General features: G+C 46.3%; 1 protein-coding gene across 1 annotated transcript; it reads left to right on the top strand.

Moving 5' to 3' along the window:
- Positions 1–9,454: 9,454 nt before the first annotated feature.
- Positions 9,455–19,691, top strand: LOC134361293 (keratin, type II cytoskeletal 73). Its single transcript, XM_063076333.1, has 9 exons — positions 9,455–9,901; positions 11,393–11,607; positions 12,435–12,495; positions 13,108–13,203; positions 13,901–14,065; positions 16,571–16,696; positions 17,066–17,286; positions 18,246–18,280; positions 19,096–19,691. Exons 1-9 carry the CDS (start codon positions 9,455–9,457, stop codon positions 19,350–19,352), a joined length of 1,623 nt encoding a protein of 540 aa, XP_062932403.1. The 3' UTR covers positions 19,353–19,691.
- Positions 19,692–21,008: the final 1,317 nt, after the last annotated feature.

The raw sequence follows: 21,008 nt of genomic DNA on the forward strand, positions 1-21,008 counted from the left end.
CAAGTTTAAGCAGTGGAGTGATTCAGGGCCAGAACGCTTACCTAGCAGACAGAGTGTGGAGAGCCTGCTGGTTGGACCCCAGTATATTCTCTCCCCTTCTTCTGCTGAAACAGAAATTTAGATGAGCATATGGCCACCCACCTAAAGAATACTTCCCAATCCTCCTTGTGAGTAACTGTGGCCGTAAAACTAAGTTCTGGGCAACGAGATGTGAGTTGAAATATTATCATGCTCCCGATTGTGCCCATAAAAGGCAGAGCTCCTGAGAATAGGTTCAGGCTGTGAAGAAAAAAATGTGGGACTTAACTGAGGAAGTTTTAGAAAACTCTATAGGCTCAAGCCCTGTTCCAGATCTATTGAACAAAAATCTCAGAATCAGGGAACTGGGTTGTTTTAGAAAGATTTCAGGCAGTAGTGGTTAAGAGAATAGACTCCGTAGTGAGCTGCCTAGCTTCCATTCTGGCCCAGCTGTGTGACCTTGTGCAAGTAACTTAACCTCTTTTTGCCTCAGTTTCCATACCTGTAAAAACTGTATGTTAATTGTAACTTCTTGATAGGGTTATTTCGAGGATTAATGTGCATAGAATGGTGCCTGGCATACAGTAAGTGCTCAATAAATGCTGCAAAATGTCATTGTGGTTTATTTTTAAAATTCTTTTAATTTTTATTGAATCAAAATTGGTTTTACATATTTTTTGGGTTCAACATTGAGATATGTTGAGCAAATCAATATTACTAGCATATATATTGTTACAAATTGCAATTATTCTTTATGCCCCTTGTCCAATCCCACCCATCCCCCTTTTTCTCCCCCTCCCCCCTCTAATCACCCAGATTTCTTCTTTCCCTCTGAAAGAATAATGATTACTCTGTTGATCTGCCCGAATGATCTGTCCAATGCTGAGAGGCGTGATCAGGTCCAGCAATACTATCATAGAGCAGGTGTCTCCTCCATCACTATGAAATGGGCTCTGTGGAGACCGACATCCTCCTCCTTTCTTTATCTCTGCTTGTGACTCTCCTTGTGTCAACTCACTCCAGTGGCTGGAGGACCATCTGCGTGCTGGTTGTGGCATCTAGCCACCTTCACAGAAGCCATGGTGATCATGGTGGCTGTGGTGGGCCACCCACATGGAGGAGATGTTTTTGGCCTGCTCCATGGTGCTGTCAGTGTGCCTGGTAGTGGAGAGTGTCCGATATCCGGTTCCATGCCCTGGGTCCCTGAGTGGGTCCTGAGATGCTGGCATGGTGTGCCTGGTTGTGGGAGGGAGTTTCAATCTCCTTCTCCAGCCTCAGGTACACGGCAGGCCCCAAGGCACAGGTGTGGTGTGCCTGGTGGTAGGAGGGGGATCCGGTCCCCTTGTCCATGCCCTGAGTCCCAGGGCAGGCCCTGAGGTGCTGGCACAGTTTGCCTGGTTGTGGGAAGTGGGTCCAGTCCCTGGCTGCTAGCCCCGGGTCCCTGGGCAGGCCCCTAGGCATTGGTGGTGTGCCTGTATGTGGGAGTGGGGTCTGGTCCTTTGCTCCAATCCTCGGGCTCCTGGGTGGGGCCCCAAGGTGCTGGTCCTGTGAGTGGTTGTGGGCAGAGGTCCTGCCCCTGGCTCCATGCCTCATGTCCCCTTATGGGCCCCAAGGCATTCATGGTGTGCCTGGGCTGGAACTAAGTTTTTGTCCCTTGCTTACTTCTAAAACAGGGGAACTTCCTGTGGTAATCGGTACTTGAGCTGTGTTGTTGAGCTTAATTATTGCTTTGCTGCTGTTTCCCTAGGGAAAGCTTTTTGTGCAGCTCAGGGTTTAATGGTTGACCTTATAGATACTTCCGGCTCTCCAGATACTCAGTGCACCTGAGTTGTGTAGAAACTCTGATCTGGGCCTTAGTTTTTTCATCAAACTCCCCCCCATGCAATTCTGCATTCCCGACCAGTCTCCTCTGAGTGGTCCTTCACTGATTGGGGGGCAGATCGGCTGTCCTTGCTGTGTCCCAGTGTTCTCCTGGTGGGCCCATCTCCCCCACCACCTGTGCTCCAAACACTTCTCATGGGACGGGCTGTGTACCGGTCCCTTGTGATGACTCACTGGCCTCTGAGTGTCTTCCCTTTTTCAGCTGTTCTGGCTCCTCACTCCTGCGTGGGCCCACGGGAACCCTGTTAGTGGTTTTGCTTCCCTGGGGGCCATCAAAGTCCTCTTCTCCCCTGCTGCCTCCAAGTAACTCCATCTGAAGGGCACAGCTGTGGCTTCTGCTGGCTCCTGCTCTATGTGCACCATCATTAAAGTGACCGCAGCCCAAAATGCTGTGAGCAGTTTTTTCTTTCTCTCTTTGTGCTTTCTCCCAACTTCATGAGTTCCGTAGGTCTCTCTGCCTCTTCACCTGAGCTCCAGAGGACCCAGCCTGGCTGATGTTACATTTTTATAATTGTAAATTTGTTGATTTGTGGGAGACAGTGATGCTGGGGGCCGTCTATTCTGCCATCGTGACTGGAAGTCTCTCTCATTATGGTTTAAATTTGTATTTCCCTACCACATGTTCTCACTCATAACCAGGAGCTGAATCGATAAACAAACAAATAAACAATAAAGAGAGACAGAGAGAAAGAAACAACAATCACAGTAATATGTTGAACTTTTAGAAAGAGAAAAGAACCATGGTTACTAGAGGTGCAAAAGGGGAGAGGAAGAGGAGACGGAGGGGGGCTAATGAGGAATTGGTTAAAGGACACAAAGAATGATTGTGTATTATAATGATGAATAAGCTAACTATCCTGATCTAACCATCATACATTGTACACAATTTTTTTTGTTATTTTTTTTGTTTGTGTTTGTGACTGGTAAGGGGATCGCAACCCTTGGCTTGGTGTCGTCCGCACCGCGCTCAGCCAGTGAGCACACCGGCCATCCCTCTATAGGATCCAAACCCGCGGCCTCGGCACTCCCAGCGCCGTACTCTCCTGAGTGAGCCACGGGGTCAGCCCATTGTACACAATTATCGAAGATCAACATTGTATCCCACATCTATGTATAATAAATATCTTTAAAAAATATTTCAAACATACAGAAATGCAGAGAGAATGATGTCATAAAAACATCCACCACCCACATTTAATAAATGCTAGCTTTTCACCAAATAAATAAATAAATAAATAAATTTGTATTTCCCTAATGTTAAATATCATTTCATGTGCTTATTTGCCATTTGTATGTCTTGTTCAGTGAAATGTCTCTTAATGTCTTTTGCCCCTTTTCTAATGGAATTGGTTGTTCTTTTATTGAGTTTTGAGAGCTCATTTTATATTCTAGATACTAGTCTTTTGTTAGATATGTGGTTTGGAAATAATTTCTCCCAGTCTGTATCTTGTCTTTTCATTCTCTTTAACAAGGTCTTTTACAGAGCAAAGCTTTTAATTTTGATGACCACCAAGCTATTGATTTTTCTTTTTATGGATTATGCTTCTGATGTCATGTCTAAGAGCTCTTTATCTAATGTAGATAATGAAGATTTTCTATTGTTTTTCTAAAGTTTTATAGTTTCACATTTAAGTCTGTGATCTGAGTTAATTTTTGTATAAGATCAAGGTTTTTGTTTGTTTGTTTTTGTTTTGCCTATGGACAAGCAATTGTTCCAACAGCATTTGTTAAAAAGGCTACCTTTTCTCCACTGGATTATTTTTGACCCTATTTCAAGATTAGTTGAGATTCAATTTATCTATGTTTGTTGTGTGTGTGCTTTTTGTGTCTGTAATGGGTTGAACTGTGTCCTCCAAAAAAGATAGGTTAAATTCCTAACCCCCAGTACCTATGAATATGACCTTATTTGGAAATAATGTCTTTAAAATTTTTCCTTGAGACTTCCTCTTTGACTAATAGATTATTTAGAAATATGTGCTTAGTTTCTGTGTGTTTGGAAAGATCCTGTTATCTTTTACTGAATTTCAGTTTGATTCCTTGTGGTCAGAGAACATACTCTGTATGATTAAAATTCTTTTCAATTTGTTATTTTATGGCTCAGAATATGCCCTATCTTGATATATGTTGAAAATATTTATTCTGTTTTTGGTGGGTAGAGATTTCTAAAAATGTCAATTAGATTCTGTTGGTTGATGGTGTTGTTGAGTTCTTTTATACCCTTGGTGATTTTCTCTCTAGTTGTTCTATCAATTGTGGAAAGAAGAATATTGAAGTCTCTAACTATAATTGTGAATTTGTATTTTTATTTGGTTCAATCAGTTTTTGCTTCACATATTTTGCAACTCTTTTGTTTGGTGGGTACGCATTAGGAGCACTATGTCTTCTTGGTGAATTGGCCCTTTTGTCATTATATAATGTCTCCCTCTGTCTCATAATTTTCTTTGCTTTGAAGTCTACCTTATCTGATGTTAATATAGCCACTTCTGTTTTATTTTGATTAATATTTGCATGATGTATCTTTATTCATCCTTTCACTTTCAACTTCCATGTATCATTATATGTGAGGGATTTTTTTTTGTAGACAGCAGATAGTTGTCTCATGTTTTCTAATACCCTCTGACAATCCCTGTCTTTTAATTGGTGTTTTTAGACCATTTATATTTAATGTAGTTATTGTTATGTTAGGGAATAAGTCTGCCATTTTAATTTTTGTTTTCTATTTTTTCTCTTTGTTATTCAATTCTGTCTTTTCCTGGCTTCCTGTGGATTACTTGAACATTTTTAAGAATCAATTTTGATTTATCTACTGTGTTTTGAGTATATGTCTTTGTATAGAATCTTTAGTGGTGCTATATATTTTATTATATATACATAACTTATCACAGTTTACTGCTATCATCATTTTACCAGTTCAAGTGAAGTAAAGAACTCTGAACTCTTTACATCCCTTTACTCTCTCTCCTGTATAATACATTTTCTTAAATATTTCCTCTGAATACATTTAGAATTATACCAGAAAGTATTATAATTTTTGCTTTAGCCATCAAACATAATTTAGAAAATTCAAGAGGAGAGGGAAAATTTATTGTATTTACCCATTTTTTTTTATTACCATGTTCTTCTGGTGTTCCAAGATTTCTTTTTTTATAATTTCCCTTCTATTTACAGAAATTCCTTTTCTCATACTTTTAGGGTAGGTCTGCTGGCAACAAATTCTCTTAGTTTTTCTCACTTGAGAATGTTTTTATTTCCCCATCATTCCTGAAGTATATTTTTACTAGGTATAGGATTCTGCATCAATAGTTCTTTGCTTTCAGTACTTAAAAAATGTTGTGCTATTCCCTTTTAGCTTTTATAGTTTCTGATGAGAAATCTGCCGGCCTTCAAATTGTTTTCCTGTAAAAGTAAGGTGTTGTTTCTCTTTTGCTGCTTTCAAGATTTTTCTTTGCAGTTTTCAGCATTCTGGTTATGATATACCTTGATGTGAGTTTCTTTGGGTTTCTCCCATTTGCTCAGCTTTTTGAATCGGTAGGTTTTTATCTCTTGCCAAATATGGGACATTTTCAGTCCTTATTTCTTTGGGTATTTTTTCAAACAATCCTCTTTCTCCTCTCCTTCTAGAACTCCAATGACCTGAATGTTAGAAATTTTTCTATAGTCCCTCAGGTCCCTGAAGCTCAGTACATTTTTTTCTTCTTCACTCTATTTTCTCTCTGTTGTTCAGATTGGGTAATTTCTATTTTTCTATCTGCTAGTTCACTGATTCTTTCCTCTGGTCCCATTATCCATTAAATTTTTAATTTTGGTTATTGTGCAGTTAGCCCTCTGTGTCCATGGGTTTTGCATCCCTGGATTCAATCAACCACGGATCAAAAAATTCAGAAAAAAATGTGTCTGTACTGAACATGTACAAACATTTTTTTCTTGTCATTATTCTTTAAACAATACAATGTAACAACGACTTACATAGAATTTTCATTGTATTAGATATTATAAATAATCTAGAGGTGTCTTAAAGTACATGGGAGGATATGTATCAGTTATATGCAAACACTACCCCATTTTATATCTGGGACATGAGCATTGCAAATTTTGGTATCCATAAGAGGTCCTGGAATCAATGCCCCATGGATACTAAGGGATGACTGTATTTCTTAGTTCTAAAACTTTCACTTGGTTCTTCTTAATATCATTTATGTCTTTATTTGGACCTAATTTTTCATCTGTCTAACATGTTCTTAATTGTTCATATCAGTATATTTACCATGGCTCTTTGAAATCTTTGTCAGATAATTCTAATGTCTTTGTCATCTAGATGTTGGCATCTATTGATTATCTTTTTTCTCATTCCATTTGAGATCTTCCTTGTTTTTGCTATGACAAGTGAGTTTTGATCAAAACTTGGACATTTTAGGTATTGTTATGAGACTCTGGATCTTATTTAAATCTTCTGCTTTAGCCACCTTCTTTTGACATTGCCATAACAGGAAAAGGGTGTGGGTGCCACCTTGTTACTACTGGGTGGGGGTGGAAGTCCAGGCTCCTCACATGGTCTTCACTGACACCATGTGGGTCAGAGACTTGTTACTGCCTGATGGGGATGAAAGTCCCATCTCCCTCCTTAGAGCCCCAGCTGCTGGGGAAGATGGCAGTTGGGGTGCCTCATGAATGTGAAAGTCTAGGCTTCCCACTCAGCTTTTGCTGATGTGGATGTGGGTGAGGCCACAGTTTTTTCTGTGGTGTTTGAATAAAGTAGAGTGGTCATTGCCTGTAAGTTTTCTGTCTTGCTAGGATTCCCTTTTCCTGATACTTTGGCTAGAGAAATCAGGCTTTTGTTAGGGTTTTTAAAAAATATGTGCTCTTCCAGCTTGCTGCCTTCTTCTACCTCCAGTCTGGGATATAGGAGACAAAGAGAAAAACTGGGGAACTCACCACCATGTCTTTCATTGGGTTCCAGGTCCCTTCCCAGTATACTGCCTTCTCTCTACCTTTCAGAGTCTTCTTATGTTAGTGAAGAAAAGTATGTCTACCCCATATTCCTGGATGAGGAAGTACTAAATATTCTTTTGCAACATGGTTTAAATGTCCCTGGAGGTGACAGGAGGTTGATTTCCTGCCTCCTTTGTGCTGAAATCATCAGAAACTCTTGCCCTAGAGGACTGCGCAAGTGAAAAGCGGAGGTGACTTGGTAATTGTGTGAAGATTAGATAAGGATTCTTCTGGCATTGAGTTCCCCCTGGTGAGGGCAATGGAAGAATGTGAAATGTAAGGGAATAACTAATTAAAAACTCATTTAGAGGAGTTTTAAAGACGTGTGAAATATAAGGGGATAACTAATTTAAAGCTCACTTAGAGGAGTTTCAAAGACAGGTGCTAGGGATCCTCTTCTTAGTGGGAATGATTTTGAGGGGCACCTAAGAGTCTTTTTGCTGTCTCCATGACAGCCTGAGACTGTTTCACCCCCGTGATTCTGGGGAGTGAGTAGAAAGGACCAGAGGGAGGATGGGACCTGGGTATCATCCTCAGGAAAGTTTTTGGCTGTAAGGGAAGATTGACACACAATCTGAACACAGATAGAGGCACCAAATTAGAAGAGACAATTGATGTAATACATACTGCTGTCTGGACCATCATGTGGGAGGCTGGCCAGAGATGAATGGTTGGATTGGGACAAGTGACCAGAGGAAGTATCCAGGGGTGCTTCTGTGGCAGGTTCACAAGGAGAGAAGGCCAGGGTAGGAGAGGGGAGGTGAAGGCCATGCAGAGAGAGCACCTACACACCACACTACAGAGTTGGTGTTCCCAATGGGATACCTGCTTCTGGCGCATGGGGGTGATCTCAAGGCCTGTGACATGCAGCAGTTTTTAGTTTTGCTGTGACTTGGGTGTGAATCACCTTCACTCTGATGCTGGTGTGCTGAAAAGAGCCAAATTAGGGAGCAATTTTGGCTGGAACACTAAGCATCCTCATCACAACACAGTTTTGTTTGTCCCCACTCATCACGTCTTACGAAGAAACTTGCAAAGGAATAGAACCTTTGTGCTTAGTGAAAAAAGACCAAAAAGATTGCCATAGCTTTTAGTGAAACTGAGGACCTCTAAGAAAGCGATTGTTCTTACCTACTAAATATCTGTTTTGCATTAAAAAAGAAGGGGATGTGAATTTGGCAGTTGCTTGGTACAACAGTATGAGGGGCATACCATACCCCTGTATAAAAATAGGACATAGAGATTGACAAACTGTTCATTCAAACACTCCAGCTAGTGAAATAATTGCATTTTTATTGGGGGAAATTATATACTATGGATATATTTGGCATTTGGGAATTGTGAAACTCTTGGGTCATGTACTTTGGCAATATCAACGGTCTAATGAAATTCAAATGTTCATACTTCCCCCTAGAATTGTGAACTAGGTTTCTGTGTTCTTAAGTCAGAACTCCAGAGCCTAGCACAGTCCTCAATAGAAATTTGTTAAATGAATAAATGAATGAATAAACAAATAGATGGCTGGTTGGCTGGTTGAAGGACAGATAAATAGGGCCTGCGTAGCCCTAATGTAGAGCTGGGAGACCAGCCAAGAATCCTCAAGCCTGGAGCCTGTGTTTTTTGGGACATTTTCATCCTCTGGGATCACACAAAGAAAAGGCTCATTAAATGTTTGATAAAGGAATGACGTCCTCAATTATCTGTTGAAATTTGTGAAATTTGGATTATGACCACTCCTCTCCAGGTAGACCAAATGATTGAATGAATTTCTGTGTGTGTGATCAGCTCTTTCAACACTGTCAAGTGCTACACCAGTGTCAGCCATTGTGAATGGTGATAATGACCATTATTTCAAGGTCAAGAGGGGGGCAGTGGGATGGTACAGGAACAAAGAGGTCAGGGTGCGCAGGTGAAGGTGAGCAGGGAGCCTGGCTGGCACTGAGGAGCAGGGGAACTGCCTGAGAGGGCACAGCAGGGGGCTGGCAGCCGAGGGCTGGGCCTGGATTCCTTGCAGCCTCTTCTGTTATGATCTTGACCAGTCATGAGAACTGTTTCTAGCAGCCCTGGGAAGTTATGCTACAGGAGTCTCTTCCTAACCACATAAAAGCAGCTCAGTCAGGGTCCCTGAAGCAGCCCATCTGATGTTGGCACAGTTGTGAGATTTCTCATAGATGACGCCATCAATTAAAGGCCTCCCTTGGCACCCCCGCAATCCCAGCCCCCACTAGTCCCTAGAGAGGGTAATTGAGGCTGTGACAAACCTTCCAGCCAAGATCTTTCTAGGGATAATTTGGCTAGGCTAATTACCCCATGTTAATTACATAAGACTCAAATTACATGAGCAAGTCTTGCAAGCCTAGCACTTTGGGGTTTTCAACTTATTTTACCCAGTGTCTCTCATTTTGCTGGGAGAAAATGACTTCTTGCTCCCAGGCAAACTAAACCCACAAATTAGGGCAGTTGTTCCCTCCTGAACCCTATAAAGGTAGAGCCCAAGATCACAGGCTGGTGAACTGCATCTCAGCTAAGGGTTTGATTCTTATTCCAGCTCTCTGGCCTCTCCAGTATGAGCCGCCAATTCACCTGCAAGTCGGGAGCTGCTGCCAAGGGGGGCTTTAGCGGCTGCTCAGCAGTGCTCTCGGTGGGCAGCTCATCCTCCTACCGGGCAGGTGGCAAAGGGCTCAGTGGGGGCTTCAGCAGCCGGAGCCTGTACAGCTTGGGGGGTGCCCGGAGCATCTCCTTTAATGCGGCCAGTGGAAACGGGCGAGCAGGGGGCTACGGGTTTGGCCGGAGCCGGGCCAGTGGCTTTGCGGGCAGCATGTTCGGCAGTGTGGCCCTGGGGCCCGTGTGCCCATCCGTGTGCCTTCCGGGAGGCATCCATCAGGTCACCATCAACAAGAGCCTCCTGGCCCCCCTCAATGTGGAGCTGGACCCTGAGATCCAGAAAGTGCGTGCCCAGGAGCGGGAGCAGATCAAGGTTCTGAACAACAAGTTTGCTTCCTTCATTGACAAGGTGGGACTTCCCAGAGAAAGCTGAGCACAGAGCCCCTTCCTTCCCTCACCTTCACTGTCCTTGCTGGGACTCCTTGTCTGAAGCAGAGTAAAAGCAGATACCTTCCTAGGATGCAGACACAGCTCAGGACAGGGCAGGGAGGAACTGGACAAAGCCCTGGACATCAGAGCTGAGGGATGCAGGTCAGAGTGGGGAGAGCAGCTTGAGAACTAAGTCTGTGAAGGTGTCCAGGAGGCAGAGAAAGTGGCTTCTGGGTTAAGAAGAAGGACAGTGATAGGCAAAGAGAGGCCTGTGACAGCCTGGAGTGTCCAGAAAGCCATGGGACCCAGCTCCTCCTTTCATGGGACCTGGATCAGCTCAGACTCTGTCAAATGACAGACTCGGGCTATATATACTCATCCTATAAGGCGAGGCAGAGACCTATCACGGTGCACGAGAGCCGTGGTCTAAAAAATGTTTCCCAAACCAGCAGCAGCAGCACCTGGACACTTATTGGAAGTGTATGTTCTCAGGCCTCACCCCAGATTGACTGGACCAGAAACTCCTGAGTGGGGCCAGCAATCGTGTTTTATCAAGCCCTTCAGGTGATGCTGGTGCACGCTCAAGTGGTAGGAGGGTCTTGGGAAATACAAACTTCCTGAGCCTAGGGGAACAGGGGACGCTCACCAGGGGTGACAGTGAGTAGGGCGGGGAAGCACGAGTAGTTTTCCAGATGGAGGTGGGAAAAAGATGATCTGGGGAGAGAGAGCACGTGCAGCATAATAGCACTTGTCTGGGAAATGGGGAGAGCTTGAGTTTGCAAGAGTATTGAGTGAATGGTGGAGGAGGGAAGGCGGTGCTGGGCACACTGTGCAGAGTACAATAAGGAATTTGGACTTGACCCTGTAGGTGATGTGGAAACACCAGAGGGTTTTAAGCAAAGGAATTATCTATTTATAGATTGGGGAAATGCTCTGATTGAGATAATAGAGACTCAGACATGAAAGCAACATAGGAGGGCAGGACACCCTAGATCAGCTGAGCACCTGCCTTCTGGCTGGGCTGGGAGAGGCCACGAACAAGGAGACAGGTAGTAAGCAGACTGCAGGCCAGTCCACCAGGCCCCAAGCAGAGGGCCCAGGAGTGAGAAGGCCAGCACTGGCCAGCTTGCCTGTCTAAGGACTTGCCTAGGAGAGACAGACCTGGCTGAACACAGACAATGGTCCAGGCAGGTTGAGATAGGCGTGGAGGAGACGGGCAGCCTAAGTCTTGACAGATGCAGAGGAAAATGAAGATGTGGGGCCCCTCCTGATCTTAGTGAGAGCCTCAGTCAGATGAAGGACACGGTGGGGAGGGGCACAAGTGGCATTTTTTAAGGACTGAGGCACATTTTAAGCTAACGTAGCACAAGAAAACACAGCTTCTATCCAGAAAGGAAAGCTCACATCCTCTCTCGCTGTTGCCTGAGGGTCTGTGGAGTGGGTTCCAGGTGTCTGTTGATGTGGGTTCCAGGTGCGGTTCCTGGAGCAGCAGAACCAGGTGCTGGAGACAAAGTGGAACCTGCTGCAGCAGCTGGACCTGAACAATTGCAGGAACAACCTGGAGCCTATTTACGAGGGTTACATCAGCAACCTGCGAAAGCAGTTGGAGACGCTGTCTGGGGACAGGGTGAGGCTGGACTCGGAGCTGAGAAGCATGCAGGATGTGGTAGAGGACTACAAGAAGAGGTGAGCAGGGACACTGCACACAGGCTGCCCTCCTCCTGCAGCTGGGCATTCCCAGCAGGCACTGGGACATTTGCCTCTGTCCTCAGAGGGACCGAGCTGGGGCAGGGTGACCCATCTGAGCTCATCTGCCCAGGCAAGACCAGAGCTTCTGTCTTTTGTGGGCAACCAGGTGAGCTGGACAGTTTACAGCCAGCCTCTCAGGCAGAGTTAGGGCTTTCCTGGCAGGCAGACCCCTCCTTGGCCTGCTCCTTCCTGCTCCCTGTGCATACAGCCTCTTAGTTCCTAAGCTCACCCAGCGTGCCCCTGAGTTCTAAGGAAACCCCCAGTAGGGCAGGAGCTGGAGTTGGGCTTCCCCTCTCATGTCCCTGAGGTCTTGGATATTTAGGCCATGCTCTTTCTTATCCTGGGACAGAGTTCTGGCTTCCTTGGAACTCCTGCCTCAGGATGAAGTGGAATTGTTGGAAGGGGTGTCAGGCAGCAAGGGCGACACAAAAATCCTGGCTGGAAGGGACAGCCGGCAGCTCCTGTGATTTGAATGCTGGGTGGGAGGAGAAAGAACCCACTCACCCCCCAGACATCAGAGGAAAATCCAGACCCCAAACCATCCAGTCACCAGTCTCTAGAGAGGCTTACTTCAAACTCTGCCCACAACTCTGGCCAAACAGTCTTAGTAAGTTGGGACAGACTTGCAAAGATAATAATGTAATATTACCTGTTGAAAGACAAGTATTATGGACATCTCTTTTCTCATTTCACAATGAGAACATGCAAATGCATACAGAGTCACAGATACACACTCCCTGCTCACTGTGGTGTTTTTCCTGCAGGTATGAAGAGGAAATAAACAAGCGCACGACTGCAGAGAATGAATTTGTGGTGCTTAAGAAGGTGAGGTGTGTGCACGGCCCTCAGTCCCCCAGTGGTGAGGTGTGGGGGTAAGAGTGGAGAGGAGACTGAGGTCTGCTCCCTGCAGAAGGGCCTGGAGTGGAAGTGTGGAAGGAGATGGAAGATTAGCTGCTTAGAACACCTTGGGACACCTTCATGTTTGTCTAGCACATAGTACTTGGTCAGCTCCCTATTTTTTGGTAAAAAAGAACAGGAGCCCAAACAGTCGATCTCCAGCTCATGTCCACTTTAGCTGGGGAACAGACATGCTTTGAGAGGGGGCTGCAGGTTTATCTTCCTACTCTGCCAGTCTCCAGCAAATCGCCTTGGCTGCCCTCAGTTCACTCTGACTGCTGAATGACCGGCCATGTGGGGGACAATGCTCTCAAACCCTCTTCTTGAGAAGCAGAGGCAGAAGGAGTTTCAGAGGCACCAGGAAGTAGCCCAAGGGCTTATGGTGTGTCCTGGCTGGAAGTCAGGTTCTTGCCTCCTGGGTCTTGAGTTCATTCCCCAGGGCAGCTGGCCACAGGGTTGGGCTCTGGGGTGTCAGTTCATAGGAGAGGCCTTCCTGCGTTTGAAGAAAGGTGATGTCAGGGGTCTCTGGGTTCTCCCCAGGATGTGGATGCAGCTTACATGAGCAAGGTGGAGCTGCAGGCCAAGGTGGATGCCCTGGATGGAGAAATCAAGTTCTTCAAGTGCCTGTACGAGGGGGTAAGGCTCCCTCCAGCCCTACCTCTGGCTCTGTCTTCTGGAAGGACAGACGTGATGAGCAGTTACTTACTTATAAGTAACTTTAAGAGCCCAGGGACCTCCAGCATTTGGGTGCTGGGAGCTTTGTAGATCAAAGCTGGGGGTGACAATCTATCCTGGCTCCATATCAGTTCCCACCTGGCTTCTGGATGCCACATTCTTCAGGGAGCCATGGGTTCTTAGGGGCATTCCCTTTGAACTTCAGCCAAGCATCTTCTCATTCCTGCCTGGCTTCTTTCTGCTGGTTGGGATGTTTCCTGGGGTTTTGGGCAGGAATCCCCAGGAATGGATGCGGGGAATCCTCACACACTGTCTACCTCCTCCATGAACATCTGGCTTCATCCTTAGCCCATTGGCCCAGTGTCTGTGGGCTCCTGTGTCTTTAGTATTCCTTGTGTGGTGGCTAGGCTGTTTCCCTCTACCTTTCCCACTTTTGTCCTGTCTCAGATGTCAGATATTTGTGCTGTTTTCTTCTTGGGTTGCTTCAAACCCATTCAGCAGTTTTTAGGTGTGGTATTAATATCTCTGTGCTGCTGAGCTCTGTTCTTACAAGCTTCGGGGAATGCAGTTCACATCTGTTTGTGACAGTCTGGGGCCATCACCTTGGCACCTTCCTCTGGTCATAAAAGGCATTTGTGCTTCCTTGTTTTCCCTGCAGGAGATTGCTCAGATCCAGTCCCACATCAGTGACACATCTGTCATCCTGTCCATGGACAACAACAGGAACCTGGATCTGGACAGCATCATAGCCGAGGTCCGCGCCCAGTATGAGGAGATCGCCCTGAAGAGCAAGGCCGAGGCTGAGGCACTGTACCAGACCAAGGTGAGGCTGCACGCCTTCCCGGAGTCACGAATGCTGGGGCCTCTGGTCCGGTCTCTGTTTTGTCTGCCCCATGATCCACCGTGGTGGCCCACAGCTCTGTTGGAGCACAGCACTGTCCTTGGCACTGGGAGATTCCTGAAAGGAGGAGAAGACACATGTCCTTGAGATCCACTTAGATGCTGACAGTGACAATGAATGTGGTACAGAGTCCGGATTAGGGATCTATGACCAGATGGGTCAGGTCAGGAGCCGCTTCCCGGAAGCAGAGAGTTTTGAACTGAGTCTGGGGGAGGGGAACACGAGTAGTTAGCATCTCAACTCCCTCATTAATTATAATAAATTAGGGGGTCTCTTCAGTATCTGGGATCAGGTAACTCCTTCCTTTTCACTCAAGTTCAATGCCAAGGATAAAGTGGGAGTTTGAGTCCTTAGATCTTAACTCCTTTAATGGGTCATGGGTGGGAAGTGATTCTTTAGATAATTTGGTTTCTTGGATCAAGATGGCAACTTTCTAATTGTTCCTTGCTGTTTATCAGGCTCTTTCTCAAGGGAAATCCACACTTTGGGATACCTTATCTCATCCTCTTTCTGTCTTCTTGCTAGCCTGGGACAGAGCAATTTGGCCTGCAGGAGGGGAGGTGAAAGGCTTTCAGTGCCTGGGAGACAGCACAGGCCAGGGCTTCCTGATAAAGTTTCAAACTCAAGTCCCCATTCCCCAAATCCTTCCACATTATTGTTGCAAGCCAGGGTCAGGAATGCTACACAGCCCACTCTGGGTGGTCAGTAGCTAGTGTTTAACCCCAGGCTGTTACCCCTGACCAATACTTTCCAGAAGAATTAGGCAGGTGTGCGCAGTCATGATTGTTGGACCATTTGTTGTTTGGGACATACCTCCACTTCTCCAGTTAGTATTCTTGCTGAGCAGAATTTTATTCATGGAGGCTTATAAGGGCTTATTTTAGTTTTTTCCCTTTTAAGATGAAGAATGTGGGCTCAGGGAGTTCAGGTAACTTGCCAAGGGCATTTAGCTGATAAGTGATGGAGCTGGATCTGAATCTAGGTGACTGACTGCACATTCAACTGTTTTAGGCAGAAAATCAAGGTGACTATGGGTAAGAAGCATTTACTCTCAGGGCTTTGTGTGGGTTGAGAACTGAATGGCAGGAGGATTCAAGCATGTCTGTCTCAGAAAGAGGCTGCTTGGTATCAGCCATGTGCAGAGAGGCTGTCCTGCTCACAAAGCATTGCAGAGAAGCAGTGAAAGGCCACCTGTCCTAGGGTTAGCACCAAAGATTAAACACCAGGAGCAGAGAGAAGTCCCTCTGCCTTCCAGAGGACTTGACATCTTTACAAGGAATCCCAAATCTGGGGCCATCTGGGGCTGAGCACCCAGGGAGAGACAGGGCAGTTCACTGCCTTGATGCTGAAGGTCACACCTATTTTGTGTTCCTCTTAAGCCAAATTTTGGGGTTGAACTGGAATTCTCTCTATTGACTAATGGATGATAGCAGAGGCAGGAATAATACAAAATTAGAAGACCCAAAATTCTGGCTAGTGGTGTTGGGGTACAGCTGAATCCACCTTCGCCACCCACACAGCATGTTCCTCCATGCTAAGCCCTTCTTTGTCCCCAAGCCCAGCAAGATTTTCAGTAGCTGAGGGCCCAGCTAAGCTATCAAGGGAAGGAAGTCAGAAAATACAGATGGACGACTCATCAGCTCCCTCTTTTGTTCATTCTTTCATTCATTCATTCATTCATCAGACCTTTTCTGAGCACCGACCAAGTGCTGTGCTAGGTGCTGGGAATTCAGAAATAAAATGGAAGGTCTCTGCCACCCTTTATTCTGGATATGATGGAGAAGACATAGAAACATATGATCATAGCACAGTGTGGCAAGATCTACGGACATGTTTGCCAGGGGCAATGCGAACGGAATTGCACCCAACCGGGGCACAAGGAAAGGCCTCAGAGGAAGCGGCTGCACTGGCTGAGTTGGAGCTAGCTAGGGAAAAATGGAGGATGGATGGAGAAGGGTTTTCTATGTGGAGGGAGATGCTTACACAAAGACTCAGAGACGTGAGCGCACGTGGGACATTTGGAGGGACTGTGGAACAGTTTGACACAGCTGGGGAGATAGGTGCTGGGCAGGGGCAGTGAGAAATGGGCTCCTTGATGCCATCCTAGAAGTTTGGATTTGACCTTGACTTTGAATAGGTAGAGGAGTGTCATAGTGGAGTTGTATGATATAAAGTTTCAGTGTGGAGGGTATGGGACATTCGACAGTCCTTCTGGCCAAATCAAACCATCAGTGAGATAAACTGTGTTTAAGGCAAACATGTCCAATGAACAAGTGGTTGAATGGGAGGCTGTTGATAGACCTGGTGAAGTTGGAGACCCCTACCCACTCTGCCATGGTCCCCAAGCAAAGGCACAGTCTCTGTGCCAGACTGAGCTCAGCCAGGCCCTGAATCAGTATCCCTGCTTAGGCCCCTCTCTCCCCCTAGTTCCAGGAGCTGCAGCTGGCGGCCGGCCGGCATGGGGATGACCTCAAACACACCAAGAATGAGATCTCAGAACTGACCCGTCTCATCCAAAGGCTGCGCTCAGAGATCGAGAGTGTGAAGAAGCAGGTGAAGGGGGTTAGGGGTTCTTGACTCCCAAGGAAGAGGTGCACTGCTTAGCGCACCTCTGTCTCTTCTCCTTCTCTTGGTCCTCCGTCTCAGAGCCCCTTCCTCAAAGGCAGTCCCTGCTCTCCCCACACTTAGCTCCCATCTGAAGCCCAGAACTGTTGCAAGGTCTTTTCATAAAGCCATGGGGCTCAGAATAACAAGCCTCCCAGTCTCCGGTTGATAGGACTCCACTGTCATGAATGTGGCTGGGTCTCTGTTCTAGGAAATGGGCAGGACAGATGAGGGTCCAACCCCTGTGAGCACACTGGGGGTAAAGTGAGGTCTGGGTGCTGTAGGACTCAGGGGCAAATGCTGCTTGCTAACCCTCAGTGCTCCAGTCTGGAGACGGCCATTGCTGACGCCGAGCAGCGGGGGGACAATGCCCTGAAGGACGCCCGGGCCAAGCTGGATGAGCTGGAGGGCGCCTTGCACCAGGCCAAGGAGGAGCTGGCCCGGATGCTGCGGGAGCACCAGGAGCTCCTGAGCCTGAAGCTGGCCCTGGACATAGAGATCGCCACCTACCGCAAGCTGCTGGAGGGCGAGGAATGCAGGTGAGGGATGGAGGGGTTGGAAGAACCTTTGCAATCCTCCCGCTCAGAGTTTCCCAGAGTGTGAGGGGGCAGGCTGCTGGAGGGGTTGGAGATGCTTCTTAGTTCACCTACAAACATAGCCTTAAACAGCATCCAGTCAGATAATGTGACAGCAATTCTCTTTTGACTCTTCAGAGAAAGTCTCAGCTTAGTTCTATTGTGTCTTTAACACCTCTCAGACACCTGCAAGTATGCCTATTAATAAGTAGACATAGATCCCGGGTTCAGAGTCTGTGCACAGACAATATCTAGCCAAAAATTTTAATTGCTTTATTTTCATTTTACTTATTTTTACTGCTACTTTTTTTTTTTTTTTCTTATTTGGTTAGGTAATACTGGTTTTCTATTTACCCAGGTGTTATAAAACTTCCTTTTAAGAGAAAAGCATTTTTGTTACAAAAGGCAGAATCAATGAAAAATATTGAATATATAACAATGTAGGTTGTACATGGTCATGGCAACAATTGGAATGAAGCACTGATGTTTGAAAAACTGTTCTAATCTAGCACTGTTTTATAACTGAGACAAAGACAGAAGTTACTAGTCCTAAAATTGTACTGTTAGTTCATCAGTAGCAACTCTTGGTCCTAATATTTCCATACATGTATTTATTCAGGCAGTAGCTTCTCAAGTGTAAAAAAATGGGTTTAAGAGAAACCCAGCAGGAGAGATCCTAGGAGTGGTGACAGTGTTAGGGCTCCAAGGTCATGGGAGTCCCCAGCCCTAAGGGGAAGAGTAGATTGAGGGGGAGAGGGAGGTGCTCAGAGTCACACATGTGCAGTTGTGCCCTCTGGCCAGCTGCAGGGGCTCGTGGAGACTGAGCTATCCTGGCTGATGATTTATGGGCCAGCATTCAGGCCCTGGTGAGGGTAACTCTGGGATTCTAAATGACAGAGACCTGTCCTTTTCTCTCTGTGCAGGATGTCTGGAGAATACACCAACTCTGTGAGCATTTGTGAGTATTTCACGCCTCTGAGAGAATAGTTTTAGTCCATCACCAAACACAGAGCGAGTGGGTGCCTACTGCTGGGACCCCCGGTAACAGCCTGGGCTCTGCCTGGTAGATCACCATTGTCATATACCAGCTTCCCTTTCTGAGACCGGCAGCTTCCCATTCAGCTGCTTCTTCCCTGGTGGATTCATCTCTCCATCACATTCTGACATTGCACACTGGCCCCTTCCCCAGAAGTCTCACTCATGCTGGGAGGAAACTCTCAGTCCCATCCCCTCTTCTGCTACCCCCACCCCAGCCTTCCTGCATGAAGGAAACCATGAGCAGGAAGGTCACACTTCCTCACTGAAATACAGACCTGTGCACACACACTGTGCAGATCAGTTTTAATGCTGGCCCCACAGGGTTCAGCTTAGTCTTCTTCTAAGGGTGGGATCAGCAAAAACTTACCTAATTCAAGTACTCAGGAAATTCTTTGACAAAAATTAAGAATGTTTTCTAAAGTTAAATGCAAGAACTTGTTGGTTTATCTGAGGCTTAGGCATCATCTGACCCTTGCGGAAAGACTTTGCTTCATCTGTTAGTTCAAAAAAATGACAATGTGTCTAATTTGAGGATCCTGTGGGATCTGAACTGTGCTGGTGCTTGAGCTGCTTAGGAATTGAGCACGTGTCACTAAACCCAAGTTTACAGTTGATGTGAAGTGTTTCCTTAAGAGGGAGACATTTAAGCTAGCTGAGGGTAGGAGTTTGGAGGGGACTTAGGGTCACCCCTGTCCTTGAACACACACTGATCCCTCCTCCCTCCATCTTTCACAGCGGTCATCAGCAGCTCCACAGCCGGGACTGCGGGCTCAGGGGCCGGCTTTGGGTTCAGCAGTGCCAGCACCTGTGGCTACTGGCCCAGCTCTGTTGGTGGGGGCTATGGCATACTGTCTGGGGGCTGTGTCACTGGCAGTGGGAACTGCAGCCCCCATGGGGAGGCCAAAACCAGGCTGGGGAGTGCAAGTGAATTCAAGGACTCCCCAGGGAAGACCTCAGCTCTGAACTCACCCACCAAGAAATCCACGCGATAACGTGAAAAACAGCTTGTTTCCCAGCAGTCTGCCTTGCCCTGGAATTCTCTGGACTCCCTTCTCTAGAAAACCCCTCTGTCTCATTTGTCATTATCTCCTTCTTGCTTTTTCTTTGCCACTGACATCTCCTTGACTTCTCTGCCTTAGTCCTTCTTGATATAGAATCAGAATGCTAAGGCTGGAGCCGTCTTGCTCATCCTCTGCCTCCACACAAAGAGACCTCTTAACACAACCTCCCCTTCCTAATGAAGAATTGACCCTTTTTCTGCCACATGGCCCCCTTGCAGAGGAAGTTCTCAAGAGTAACCCCAATCCTCCTGCTGTCCCTTCCACACTTGGCTTAGGTAGGTATTTGGCCATGTGCTCCCTGGGTACATGAGGTTTCAGGTCTACTGATAGACCTGCAAGAACTGTCTCCTGTTAGAGCAACATGAGCTGAGTGAAGCGCCTGGCTATAGGTAGGTTATAGCTTGCATGGTCACTGCACATTATATAGCTGGGAGTACTTCTTGAGGCTGGTTCTATCATCTAAGAGATTCATTCTCTCATTTTGTGAGTTCTAGTCTTTGTTCAGGCCTCACTTCCCTGCTTCCCGTGTCTCATCAATAAACTCATAAAACCATGCAGAGCCAGGCTGCTTCTCTTGTCTAAGTCAATCTTCATCTCAGGCCACATCTCTTCTGCATACGGAGGGGTCAATGAATGGGAATATGGGACATCCAAGATCTGCTCTGCTCCATAGAACCCCAAAATATCTTTAGATCTGAATGAAAGAGACCCTACGCAAAGTGGAGGATCCCATCGTCACCTCCACTGGACTTCTCATGCTCAGGATTCATCTCTACCCCCCCTCCCTGGTGGATGCAGCCTCTAAGTCATGCTTTTCTAAGGCCACTGGTCCAATGAATGTGTGATCTTGGAGAACATTCAGGTTATCAGCAGGGAGGAAGAGCCAATACTTGCCTGGTGGCAAGATTTAAAACTGGTCAAGAGGCAGCAGTAGAAGGCTGGTTCTAGAAAGCCTAGGGCTTGAGTATGGCTGTCCCTGTTCCCTGAGAAAAAGCCCCAAAGTAGATTCCTCTTTAAAGTAATAATCCACGTTCTCTCAGTCCTTAGTAAAGTTTCCACTGAGTTGAGTCTGGATGTGTATGTATATGTATATGTTACTGAACACAAGTCTGCCTGCCCACCCCAAACAAAACCCTGGTTTGGCTCACCAAAGTTTGTTACCCCAGGGCACTCTTCTCCTGGTTTGGGTTGCCAAAATCTTGCTACTGAATACAAATCTGGCTGCCTGCCCCAAACAAAAAAGTGACCCAAAGTCAAATGTTTGTGGAATAGGAAGTCAGCTTTTATTCAGGAATATTGGTGACCTGAGGAGAAATGTTAGGATAACCCATCTCTCCAATAAACCAGAAGGAGAATGGCCAGACTAAAACCATCTCAAAGACTTAGGTTTACTGAGGGGTTTTTAAAGAAGGGGTTGAGGGAGTGGGATGTGGAGGGAGTCAGGTTTCTTGCAGTCTCTGTGCAGCTTTGCAGGGCTCTAGCTGTCCTTGCTGGTGCCCATGGTCAGCTTCCAGACATCTGGCCTTGATCACTTCTTGGAATTCTCCAAGTCTCATAGAAGAACTGTAGTTTTGCAAGGTACTGATT

Source organism: Cynocephalus volans, chromosome 12 (genome assembly GCF_027409185.1).
Source record: "Cynocephalus volans isolate mCynVol1 chromosome 12, mCynVol1.pri, whole genome shotgun sequence".
NCBI classification, from domain to species: domain Eukaryota; kingdom Metazoa; phylum Chordata; class Mammalia; order Dermoptera; family Cynocephalidae; genus Cynocephalus; species Cynocephalus volans.